Genomic DNA, 12,620 nt, shown 5'->3' on the forward strand with positions numbered 1-12,620 from the left:
CACTGGCTCTCAAATCCCTACTTAAGAACTCAAGGAGCATGAGATCAATTTATCCACCTTCCAACTGGTGGACAACCCGCGCTACCACCTGAGCCACAGGTACCAGTTTAACTACAAGACTGCGGCAGCAATTCTTAGTTTGCATTACTTTTACTTCTTATCCTCAACCTTTAACTACACCATCCAATTGTCACTGGCTAATACAGCAAATAAAGCAGATATGCGAGTTTTCTTTTGACTTGGTTCTCTAAAGTAATATATGAAACATAAAAACTCACACAATCAGGGTGGCGAGAAGAAGGTGGTGTAAAGCGGGCTAAGATTCTGATGCTTTTGATCCAAACAACAAGAACAACTGCATTTGAGTCCAGAACTACTTATCTCAAACCTTTCAATTATTACTGTACCCGTGAATCCAGATTTGTTTAAAATGACCTTTTTTGAACAAATCAATAATCTGAATGGACTGACCTTCAGTAATGATTTGCATGAGGCTAAATGACCCCTGGATATTCCCAGCCTTCATTTATTAACACACCCACATGAGCTTGTTAAGTTCTGGGGACAAACTGCCACGATGTGTTCCACACCCTGACTTTCAAGGCAATCAGCGTGATAAAAACACATCCATATTTTTGATGTTGGCAGCTGAAGAACACCGGCCTGGGAGGCTGGATTCACGTCGACTCTACACTCTATTCAAATTCAGCCTGTTTTGTTTATATCAGGAAAGACAGATTTACATGAACAGCATAAGAACCTGTTCGGCCTCATTAAAGAAAATACTATTAAATAGGCGCATGGAGGAAACAGGAGGATTTGCACATACACCAAACAAGTCCTGATCCAGCTGGATTTCTGTCGTTAATTTCCCACCTCCCTGCACTGATCATGGCGAACAGAGGGGTGCGATTTTCCTCAATGTGGTTAATTCATTATAGGAACACCGAACCTCCCACGCAGAACTACTAAATGAGAAAAAGCTGTTCACGCCTGTGTTATAAAAAACATTGATGTGTTGGGATTTGGCGGAATTTGGTGTTGCGGTTTCTCTACGCTCGAGAGTTAACCACTCATTAACTGAGCTGAGAAACTATTTTGTTTGTTTGTTGTTCTTCATAATTATAGTGAATAAGGAGACATATGTAGATCTGACTGTGATTGGGCCATGCACCTCTAATTCTAGTGCCGCGCCATGGGAGTCGCCTCGATCCATCACAAGGACGAGATGCTGCAAAGGAGGATTTCTCTATTCGAGCCTCCTCTCGAAGTGATAAGGTGCATTTCCTGTCAGCATCTACTTATGAAAGCAGGTTAGCAGCATTCCAGCAAAGAGATGGGAATTTAGACCGACAGGTGCAACAGCATCTAGCCTCCACGCATCGCTCCTTCCACGCTGACAAATATCCAGATACAACCACCCCGGCGAATAACTAACAACCGAGGGAGATGACAGGGAAAGACACTAAATTCGCACATATGTTCTGCGTGGAAATCCTTGAATCGTGGGAGCGAATACGTGGCGAACTAGCTAGTAAGCACAGCCACCAAGCGAACCGCGGCTGCTAGTCTCATCTCTGGGCTGGCTGCCTCCCTTGGTTCGTGCTCGTTTTTCCCCTCAACAAGCAAAACAGTGCGAGTGTTGCTGGACTTACCTCTCGGCCATTTTCCCGACGGTTTTTAAAATCCGTTCAAGATAAATCCCACAACATCTCCCATGTTGCCTAAATTGCGGTTACCGTCACCGAGTCGGTCATCCGTTCCAGACTTCTATCAAGCCGCCAAAATTAAGGTACAACACATCCGACCATTACTTTCAGCATAAAAGCTTCTCGCCAACGATGTAGGGTCCCAGTGACTGGAGAAACGTTTTATGCAGTTGGGAAGTCCACCGTCAACAAGCACTATACTGCAGCCTGGGTGATCTTATGTCAGCTGTTGTAACATGACAGCAGTTTACTACACTGTTATCCCACAATACGAAGCTCATGTAAAATCACAACCAGAAAATTTGAACGGCAAGATCTCAAGTTTTACCGAGGGACATCTGGAAACCGTCCCTAATGACACACCTATCAACAAAAGCACAAGAGGAAAAATATATATAAAATTTCTGATAGCATCTGCTGTGGGCTTCTTTTTAGTACCACAATGCTTTCCACAGCTTTATGTGGAGGGGAGGCAGGTCTACTGTGTGCCTCCTAAAGTCCACGATCATCTCCTTTGTCTTTGTGGTGTTTCACCGACCTGAGGAATATTTACAGATGCAAATGATCAACAATTTGAAAAACACACCCATCAAAGCAGTTCATCATAATCACTCACTGATCTGAAATCAATGTCAAATATGCCTGTCTAGACATATACTGACAGTAGGTTATTATTAGGTACTATTTGGACCGTTAAAGTGCTGAACTAAATCCTGTACTTACAAGAGAACCTCTGGTGGATGCCTTAGACTAGGTTTAAAATTGGGTTTAAGGCTGGCTGACAATTGAGATTGTTTTTTTATGGTTTTGTGACCAGTTTTTATTGTTGCAGTTGTGCTAGCAGGATAAGAAATGTATTTGGTGTCTTCACAAAGACAGCGGGCATCTATCTGTGCATGCCGTTTTAACCCTAAGTGGACATTCAGAGCATTTGCTGCCTAGACCTGCTTCCTAGATTTTTCCATTGTAAAGAGTTTCTATGCTCCTGTTAACACATCAACATTTGCTCATTTGGTTTATTTTATTTCATGTTATTATTAGAGAGGATAATATGTTGTAGAGGAAAGGGGGTGAGAGCCAGGTTGTAGAAAGACAGGAGAAAGTGGCAGAGGAATATAAAAGGGTCAGAAAGACGAGAGTGGCAAAAGTCTAGGATGTAACTGTTGCATCTGCAACAGAACACACAAAGAGAAACACACAACAACTGAACAAAACAAAGTTGGGTACACAAACAAACATACAATTTTGCTGTGATTTGTGTGTGTGCATATGTGGGAAAGAGTGAGAATGTGTGTGTCTTTGTATGAGCGTTCGTCATGAAACGTACTTGAGGATGAGAGACTGGAACAAGGCCCCCAAGGAGCTAGAGGCAGACGGCCCCAGACCCAATAGATCTGGGGTGTCTGCAGCCCTTTTTGCCTCAGCTCTTCACCGCCTCTTCTTCTTTAAAATATTCAAAATTGTTTTGGGTCTGCATCCATCACTTCTTTTACCCTCCCAAAAATGGGCATGATGAAAGCTGATTGTTTAAACCACATTATCAGTTTCAGGTGAATGTGGATGAAATGTCTCTGAGAAGCCTGAAAACAGAACGTTGTCCCTCATGCTGCGGGCCTGAAGCACAACAGTTTTCTTCTGAGAGCCAGGTCATTCATTCAGTGAAGGATTTCACCAACTCTCTGAGGGCCACGTTTTCAGCAACGGGTGTTTCCACCTGCTGCTGGCTGAACTCCTCAGACTCATGCAGCGCCAGAAAGTCTTTATGAAGGAGTTCCAGCGAGGCATGTTTTAAAGCTGGAAAGTTTTTGCATCTATGGACGCCAAAATGTACATCATATCACTGCTGTGTGGAGAAATCGGTTCCAACAGAGTTTTCGGGGCGGTTTCATTTCAAGGATGGCATTCCTTTGCTGCCTAACAATTTATAGTTAGAATGATTTTTCCTTTCATGCACAACCCCCATGCACACAACTAACCTCCACCCACTCTGCCTCCAACTACGCCCGAGCCGAACCAGGGTTTGATGGACCAGGGTCTCTGTGTGGCCTGGGTCCACCAGGCTACGGTGGACCCAGGCCCTTGGAACCTTACTGGTATGCAGGTACATCCCTCTCAAGCTAAGGGAGAGTGTTGTAGGGCCGGGAACATGGAACACCTGTCCCATCTTCATCCGCAGGCATTTTTTTTTTTTTTTTGGGTATACCATCTCTAACCTCTGGGACCTGTGGAGAAACAGAAGAGAGAGTAGGATTAGATGGATCTGCCGGCCACTACTGCAGCGGATCACAGGGATGATCCACCATCATCTGGGCTAGCACCTCCACCGGTAATGCCGTCCACCAGTCTGTAATCACACAGACCGGGTTTTAGACAACACTTTAGCATGAAGTGGCAGAGAGCTGTGATAATGACAGTTTATTTACTTTTACAAAAACATTTGACAAAAATTGTCCTCAGGAGTTTTCAATTTCCACAGGCCACAGCGTCTGGCTTTCTCGGCTGGCCCCACCCCTGCATCCTGCTTACAGCACCCCTCTCCAGGTCCATGCCAACGTGCGTCTACTCACAAAAGGGAAGGCATGACTAGATCATGAGGGTCAGCTGTGTGGGTCAGCCTTCCCTGACACCACACCCTGCTCCACCCATCCCCTACAGCTAAGCCACAAACCACAACCTGCCACACTTAGCTAATTTAAAGGCAAATCTCCAATCTTCCTTTTATCTCTAAAATTCTTGAAAGAATAGTTGTAAAACAGCTAAAAAACCATTTGCAGATAAATAATTTATTTGAAGCATTTCAGTCCTGTTTCAGAACTCATCACAGTACAGAAACAGCGATAGTGAAGGTTAATAATGGCTCATGTCTAGGGAGGCCTGCTGGACCTCAGTGCGATACTGCATACAGGTGAACACAATATTTTGTTACAGGGATTAGAGCATGTCGTAGGAATTAAAGGTGCAGTAGCTTCGGTCATAGCTAATAGACTCCAATATATCCATGTACATGGGAAGTTGTCTTCATGCACAAAGGATAATTATCAGTTCCACACGATTCCATGCTTGGACTAATTCTGTTTACATTATACATGCTTCCCTTAGGTAGTATCATTCGAAGGCACACAATACATTTTCATTGCTATGTAGTTGACACCCAGCTTAATCTATCCATGAAGCCGATTAGTTAAACTGCAGAAATGTCTTAAAGACATAAAGAGCTGGATCACCTGTAATAAATCTTAGAAACATGGTGTCTGATCATACGTATTCTGGATGGCATTACCTTGGCCTTCAGTAACACTGTGAGAATTCTTGTATTCATTTCTCACCATGATATGTCCTTTAATGTGCATATTAGGTAAATATGAAGGACTGATTTCTTGTATTTGCACAAGAGCTCTAAAATCAGAAACATCCTGTCTCAGATGCTGAAAAGCCAGTTCATGCATTTACTACTTATAGGCTGGACTATTGTAATTTGTTATTATTGGGCTGTCCTAAAAACTTTTGGAAAAGCCTTCAGTTCAATTAAAATGGTACAATGTTGAATCAGCTAAAGGCTGCTGCAAAATGCTTTAAAGTATAAAGGACATTTAAAATGAAAATTTCAAATTATAAATGAATTGAATTGAACTTTATTAGCTCCACACTCAACTGCAAAAATGCATGTGCTCCCTGTGGCAAAAACATTCACACTTTTCCTTACTCATCCCTTCTGATAACACTGACCTGGTATTATTCTGCGTCTATTATGTGATACACTGATAATGGGTCTTTCTGGTTTTTGTAGAGTCAGCCTAAAACTATAAAGGTAACCAGTGTATTATTATTTAGCTTGTCTGTTTTCAGTCTTCCCATTATTTGTTTATTATTATATTATTTATTATTCATTCTTTTATGATTTCTTTTATTCCTTTCAAAATGTATGAAATTATGATCACAGAAAGGTCCCTTTAGCATTTGGTCCAGCATCTAGAAAGCATCACATTGGTCGAGTTTTTCACCATGACAGTGATCCCAAATACACTGACAATGGGTTAGGTTTAGAGTTAGGGTTACACCTGGGTAAATGCAACATTGATTTGCTTTACCACAGCCCAGACCTTATAATTACTTAAGCAGTTTTGGGTTATCTTGACAGAGAACAGGACAAAAGACAGCCAACATCCAAAGAAGATCTTTGGAATGTCCTTCAAGAAGCTTCAAGAGAACTATTCCTGAAGACTATTTCAAGAAATTACAAGAAAGAAAAGTTTTCTACAGTCATTGGTCTGTATTTTGAAATCTTCCATCCTGGCAGCAGTGTAAGGTGAGCGGTTCTCAGACGTAGATATCTCCACTTTCTGGGATTTAAATAAAGCTGCTAGGGCAAAATATGGATCACAAGTAGTTTCTCGTCATATCTTCGTTTTTCCTTTATGATACATGATCCAAGTGGTTTCGGCTCGAGACAGGTGGAAAAAAACAACACTTTTTTCTTAAGTAACAGTGACTGTCCACTGTTGGGCACCATGATACCGCCCAGGGTAGCAAATCGATCACGTGACTGAAAACTATGACTATGGCAACTATTCCCGATTTTCCTAGCAAATGTGGGACAAAAGAGATGATGGGTGGCTCAAGATCACACAGTATTGTAGTTATGGGTTTAATGGGAGGCTAGACTACCCTGCAGCACTGCAGGTAAACTAAAGCTGATCGGTGGTGTAGTAAGGAAAATGTCGGCTTGTTATTTATATTACAGAAAAGCCAGCGGGAGAGTGGAATATGTAAACAAATTTAATTAACCTGAACGACACCGGCATCACCCCGTGCTTAGTGATGGGTGTAACCGGTCTCGTGCCTGCTGATCACTGCACAGGGCACACAGACGGAGGCCTTTAAAGCCTGCTTTGAACTCGCTCGTAGCTTCTTCCAAAACAACTGTTAATCATTCATAAGTCAAATATATTTTCATAACGTAACCGACGTTTTAAGCCTTCCTTCTTCCATCGGACACCCACATTTTCATTTTCATCGTCCCTGGCTAAAAACTGCAGGAAAGCAGGCGCCTCCTCCGATCTCCTTCCGATCGAACACGAGCATTCCCGAAAAATAAACCGTGGTCTGTTTCCATTGGTGAAACGCTCGTCCAATGAACCAGGGCCATCTGTGTGGGATTCAACGCTGTTAGATTTCTCAGCTTACGTTTCCTTCATCGGACTTTCAATCTCATCGTTTCACCACCTGCTACCAGACTGCAGCTAGCATCATGAAGTTTCCGGTGGTAATTACTGTAGTTTTGGCATCGTTAGCGCTAACTATCGACGCTACGGTTTACTTCAAGGAACAGTTTCTGGATGGAGGTAGAACACAGTCCATTTCATATCTGCTTGTCTTACACGAATGATTGCATTAAAAAAAAAAAGTCAACGTCTTCACGGCAGTTCACATTAAATCTCTTATTTGGTAATTTAATTAAAGACAACTTAATATATGTTCCTGGAATTTTTAAGGTAACTTACTCTATAAATTGAACCCATTGGTATAGATGAGTGGCTGGCTGAAAATAATAGCGTAATACATTAGTAAAGCATACGCTCCAATGTTATTTTTTAAGTTAAATGTGTCTAAATGTCGTCTAGTACTGGGTTAAGGGCGCAGCTATTTTCTATTTTCCTATGTTAGTCAAACCATGCAGAACCGTGCTGGAACCTTTATGGGTAAAAGCATTTGGATAAAATATTTGGAGCCCCTTAATTTTTTTTAAACAGAAAAACTTTAAACCCTGTCACTGCATATAGGAGTTCATTTATATAATCTCAAAGTTTTTCACTTTTATCATCATGTTGAGTAATTGCATTTGGAGTCGTCAGTAGGTTTGTGGAACAAGCAGTGTAATAAATGTGCATGGTGGCTTGGTGTTAATGTAACCAGAATCAGAGGAATTACAGTGAGTAACCAGTGGGGTTGCATTAATGTGTTTCAGATGGATGGAAGAGCCGTTGGGTCGAGTCGAAACATAAATCAGATTATGGACAGTGGAAACTGAGTGCTGGAAACTTTTATGGGGATGCTGAAGCTGATAAAGGTACGAATACTATGTTGTGTTAGAAACACAACTGATACGGCTTAATTTGTTAAAATTGTGTTATTTGCATAGACCAAGAGTTGGTGTCTTATCATGCAAATGCAGCTAACACAGGTTTGCCAATGTAAATGTGAGCACAGGGTCAGACAGATTATACTCAGGACTGGAATATCCTGCAAAGAGCCTCCAGTGCTCTCATGGCCTTTGATACTCCAATTCCAAACCTATTTTAAATTTGGATACTCAAAAACAAAAAAAAAGATTTGTACTATCAGTAATCTTCCCATTTGGTAACCTTAGATTAGTTTTCCCCATTCCAAATTTCTATTACACTGATAAAATAGTTAATATTGGGCTTTAATTACAGATGGAAGAATTATAAATATGACTGATAGTCATAGAGTGCATGGATGTAAACACAGTGCTCTGACCCAATGCAAAAGTACCCTTTTTTGTCCAGAGAATTTTCCCTGTCACTGTCTTGGCTCTTTGAAACCAGAAGTCCTGAGCAGGCTGCAAATCTGACTAAAAGTATGGGACATTTATATAGCGCAGCCCCATCATCAACTTTTTGGGTACTATTGGAAACCATGATTGTACAGAAGAGGATTAGGGCCACTGGGAAAAAAATTGGGCAAGTCTTTTTTTTCCTCTTCTTTTTTTCTGAGAAAAAAAGTCTGAATTCTGAGATTAAACTTAGAATTCTGAGAAATTCTGACTTTTTCATCAGAATTATTTTTCTTAGAATTCTGAGATTAAAGTCAGAATTTTCTCAGAATTCTGACTTTTTAATCAGAATTCTGGAAAAGAAGAAAAAAAAATGTGCCCACTTTTTATTTTAGTGGCCTAATCCTCTTCCGATACAAAATAAAGACAGTTTTATTTCAGATTTTAGAATCTCTGACATTGTTGAAGTGAAACATTGAACCACAAAATTCTGTTAGTGCAAAAGAAGAATAGAATTAAGAAATTTAGGGTGTCAAAAATGTGGCCCGTGGGTGAGAATCAGCTTGCCAGGGGTCTGTTTGTTTGACTGGATGGGTCTTGAACATGTGAAAAATCCCTAATTATTCAATGGTTTTCATTCTAGTGCAGTTCCTACTATTCAAGATGTAGTTTCAGAATACCAGTATTAGTGCATACGATTATAGAAACAGACATATTACTTTTATTTTTCTTAAGGCATTTCAGGCTGCTCAGTGTTCATATGGATATTTTAAGAATATACTTCTTTACATGCCTTTACTGAAATTAGAAAGAGTTGTGCATTTATATTCAGTCTATATTGGTAGTAATAATAATAATAATAATAATCACTTTTGTGCTCATTCTAGGTATCCGGACCAGCCAGGATGCCCACTTTTATGCCCTGTCAGCCCACTTTGAGCCATTTAGCAATGAGGGAAAGCCCCTGGTCATCCAGTTCACTGTCAAGCATGAGCAGAAGATAGACTGTGGAGGTGGTTACGTCAAGCTCTTCCCCGATGAGCTTGACCAGAGTGACATGCATGGAGACTCCCAGTATTACATCATGTTTGGTGAGTCTTGGAGAGACACTGAAGCCTGAAACCAGAACATGATGTTTTTCCATCTGACTTTGAGCTGTTCGAAATGACGTCCTTCTTTTGTAATCATGGTATATAATCATATCATAATGTGGCCTGTGTACACAGGGCCTGACATTTGTGGATACAGCACAAAAAAGGTTCATGTGATAATTAACTACAAGGGTCAGAACCATCTTATCAAGAAAGACATCAAATGCAAGGTAGCTATGCACCAAGACTGTTAAATAATTTCCCTTTTTAAATTTTGTAAACCATGAATCTGTTAGAGATTTCCCATAAATTCTCTCCATGTCATCCTTCAGGATGATGAGCTGACCCACTTGTACACACTGATTGTGAATCCAGACCAGACATATGAGGTGAAGATCGACAATGAGAAGGTAGAGTCTGGCTCCTTTGAGGACGACTGGGACATGCTGCCCTTAAAGAAGATCAAGGACCCTGAAGCTAAGAAGCCAAGCGACTGGGATGACAGGGCTAAGATTGACGATCCCAGTGACACAAAGCCTGAAGTAACATGACTTAAAATGATTTTAGATTACTTGCAATAAAGCTATACAGATGTTCTGAGATTAAAGTCCCAAATTTACAATAAAATCTTGAACATGGTGTTAATGACGTTGAGCATTTTCTTATTGTTCAATTTTGTTGTAATGCATAATTTCATTAGGCCATCCACTGCAGCCAGAATACACTGAATAGTGCCAATTGTGGGTTGATAATGTTGATCCAGTCTTACATTAATGTTGCCATTCCTTGTTTTTCTTGGAACAGCCAGGATGGAGCTATTTGTACTCTTGGACAAGTCCTGTTTTGATTGGCATCTCTGATTGGTAACTTCAGTGCTGCTGTCTTCCAGGACTGGGACAAGCCAGAGACGATCCCTGACCCTGATGCCAAGAAGCCTGATGACTGGGACGAGGACATGGATGGAGAGTGGGAGCCCCCCATGATCGCCAATCCAGAGTATAAAGTATGGGCTGCATTGCTTGAGGTTTACCGAAAAAGTGAAGAATTTCTATTGGAGGTCTTTTTACTAGTATAAAGGGAAGAAAATGTAACTTATTCTCTAATACCTTTGTAGGGGGAATGGAAACCCAAACAAATTGACAACCCTGACTACAAGGGAACATGGGTCCACCCTGAGATAGACAACCCAGAGTACACTCAGGATGCTACTATGTATAAATTTAACAACCTTGGAGTCCTGGGCCTGGATCTGTGGCAGGTAATTATGCTACACTACTCCCCCATTAGGGTCTGTTATAAATAAAATGTTACAAAACAGTTTCTTTCATGTAAAAATGAAACTACATTGCGGTTTATTTATTTCAAGACAAATACATTTATAATGTATCTGTATGTCACGACAATATAATATTGCATTGTTTATTTTGTTTGTTTGTTTTGTTTGTTTTTTCATTGAAAGGTCAAATCTGGAACCATTTTTGACAACTTTCTGATTACCGACGATGTGAAAGAGGCAGAGGAATTTGGAAAGGAAACCTGGGGAAAAACCAAGGTAGGACTGTTTAGATGTAAATGGTCTAATGGGGGGTTTCAATTTAAAACCCTCTGTCAGAATACAGCCTGAAATCAGTTCTAGTCAGAATTAAGGGCAACACAATAAATAGACCATGCATATGTAGCTTTACAGAGTTGATCAGACATTTTCCAGAGAAAGAAGATAACTTCTCAACAGCTTTCATGTAGTCTGTAATGTTTCCACAGCTCACAGCTGATCCGGATAAGTGGTTTAGGGCATGTAAACAAGCAATAAAACTATCACATGTGAGCAGTTCTCTAGGTATTTAAACAGGGAAGATGGTACTTCTTGTAGCTTAAGCAACATTAACTATAAGGCCACTTCAACTCTTGAGCAGCTTATTGCAAATTGATTCTTTGAGAAACTTTTGAAATTCCATATTGGCAGTACAGGTTGAGTTTCTTCACCTAATAAGTTTGTCAGTATTATACCATCTAACTGTTAATGGTTGGCACATTATTCATGATCATGATGATTGTTTTCTAGGTCCAAATGATTACTGGTTCTCATTTGGGGAAGAAATAGTTTTAGTTCCATAATTTATTATGGAACAAAGAGTTTTGGTCTAGCTTGTTATTTTGATGTTTGTTTTGTGCACCTTGTTTGTTTACATTTTTTGTGCTTGTTTTTTTTATTGAGAACTCGTGGTTCTCAGTCAAACTTGGTGTACTTAACATAAAAAGGACCCGAACTAAAAGTTTGGCAGGTGATAAAACAAAAGGATTTTAAGGAAGACAAAGAATGTAGCTTTTAGGTTCAGCATTGGTTCACACTGCAGGTGACAGTTCAGTACTCCCCTATTGTGGATTCACTTTCCATTATGTTAAACATTAACACTGTTCTTCACCTGCCTAGGGACCAGAGAAGAAAATGAAGGATGAGCAGGAAGATATGGAAAGGAAACTGAGGGAGGAAGAGGAGAAGGAGAAGAACAAGGAGGACGCTGAAGGTGATGATGAGGATGACAAAGAGGATGATGAGAAGTCAGATGATGATGCTGGGATAGAAGAGGACAATAATGGCAAACCAAAGGACGAGTTGTAACGGTGTGAGGTGTGTGTGTGTGTGTGTGTGTGTGTGTGTTCCTCAGGTTCAAATGACAGACACAGAAAATGGGCTGATGCCATCTGGACTGTAGCTTTTCATATAGCAGCCTTTTATTCCGGTGGGATGTTTGAGGGATGGGATTTTTTTCTTGATTCCCATGCATTTTTCTCTCCAAACCATCAAATAGGAGAAGGGTTTGTTTATGCTTGTGTTTGGTTTAAATACGTGGATTTTCTGATTTAATGTGATTTTTTTCTTTTCTTTTTTTCCCCTTTGGAAATCCCATAACTTGAGCGTCTGTGATGTCTGGTTGTGCACTTTGATCTCTATCATACCATGATGCACTGTTTGTTTTCTGAGGTGATCCTTTCGTAAATTATTCAAATATTATATTTGTTTGTGGACATGACAGTTCACAACGTTTTTGAGTTTGTTCATAAGTCCTCTGTGTGATATGTGTGTGCGTGCGCGTGTGTGCATTCCCAATGTTTTGATTGAGTATCTTTACTTTGTGAACACAGTTTTGAGTTAATAAATTGAAGCTTCTCAACTTTGCTGTTTTTCATTACTTTCAGTCGTTGATCTCTGTTGCCTGCCTAACTTTGGCGGTTTCTTTCACACTGAGTGATTTTAATCTGTGTATACAGCAAGAGACATGAGAAGTGCAAGTCTTAAAGTATTTC

General features: G+C 40.4%; 2 protein-coding genes across 5 annotated transcripts in view; one reads left to right on the forward strand and one right to left on the reverse strand.

The window, feature by feature from the left end:
* arhgap39 (Rho GTPase activating protein 39) overlaps positions 1-2,291 on the reverse strand; it is a 52,907-nt gene extending 50,616 nt beyond the window's left edge. For all 4 annotated transcript variants that reach the window (XM_026146463.1, XM_026146462.1, XM_026146464.1 and 1 more), the window contains exon 1: positions 1,656-2,291. In XM_026146463.1, the coding sequence (XP_026002248.1) occupies positions 1,656-1,666 (11 nt within the window). In that variant the 5' untranslated portion in view covers positions 1,667-2,291. The remainder of the gene's footprint in view (positions 1-1,655) is intronic.
* A 3,972-nt stretch (positions 2,292-6,263) lies between these two features.
* LOC113008758 (calreticulin-like) lies at positions 6,264-12,475 on the forward strand. Its single transcript, XM_026146466.1, has 9 exons — positions 6,264-7,051; positions 7,675-7,776; positions 9,111-9,314; positions 9,450-9,544; positions 9,647-9,856; positions 10,204-10,317; positions 10,429-10,572; positions 10,774-10,866; positions 11,746-12,475. Exons 1-9 carry the CDS (start codon positions 6,958-6,960, stop codon positions 11,932-11,934), a joined length of 1,245 nt encoding a protein of 414 aa, XP_026002251.1. The 5' UTR covers positions 6,264-6,957; the 3' UTR covers positions 11,935-12,475.
* Positions 12,476-12,620: the final 145 nt, after the last annotated feature.

Source organism: Astatotilapia calliptera, chromosome 17, assembly GCF_900246225.1.
Source record: "Astatotilapia calliptera chromosome 17, fAstCal1.2, whole genome shotgun sequence".
Taxonomy (NCBI): Eukaryota; Metazoa; Chordata; class Actinopteri; order Cichliformes; family Cichlidae; genus Astatotilapia; species Astatotilapia calliptera.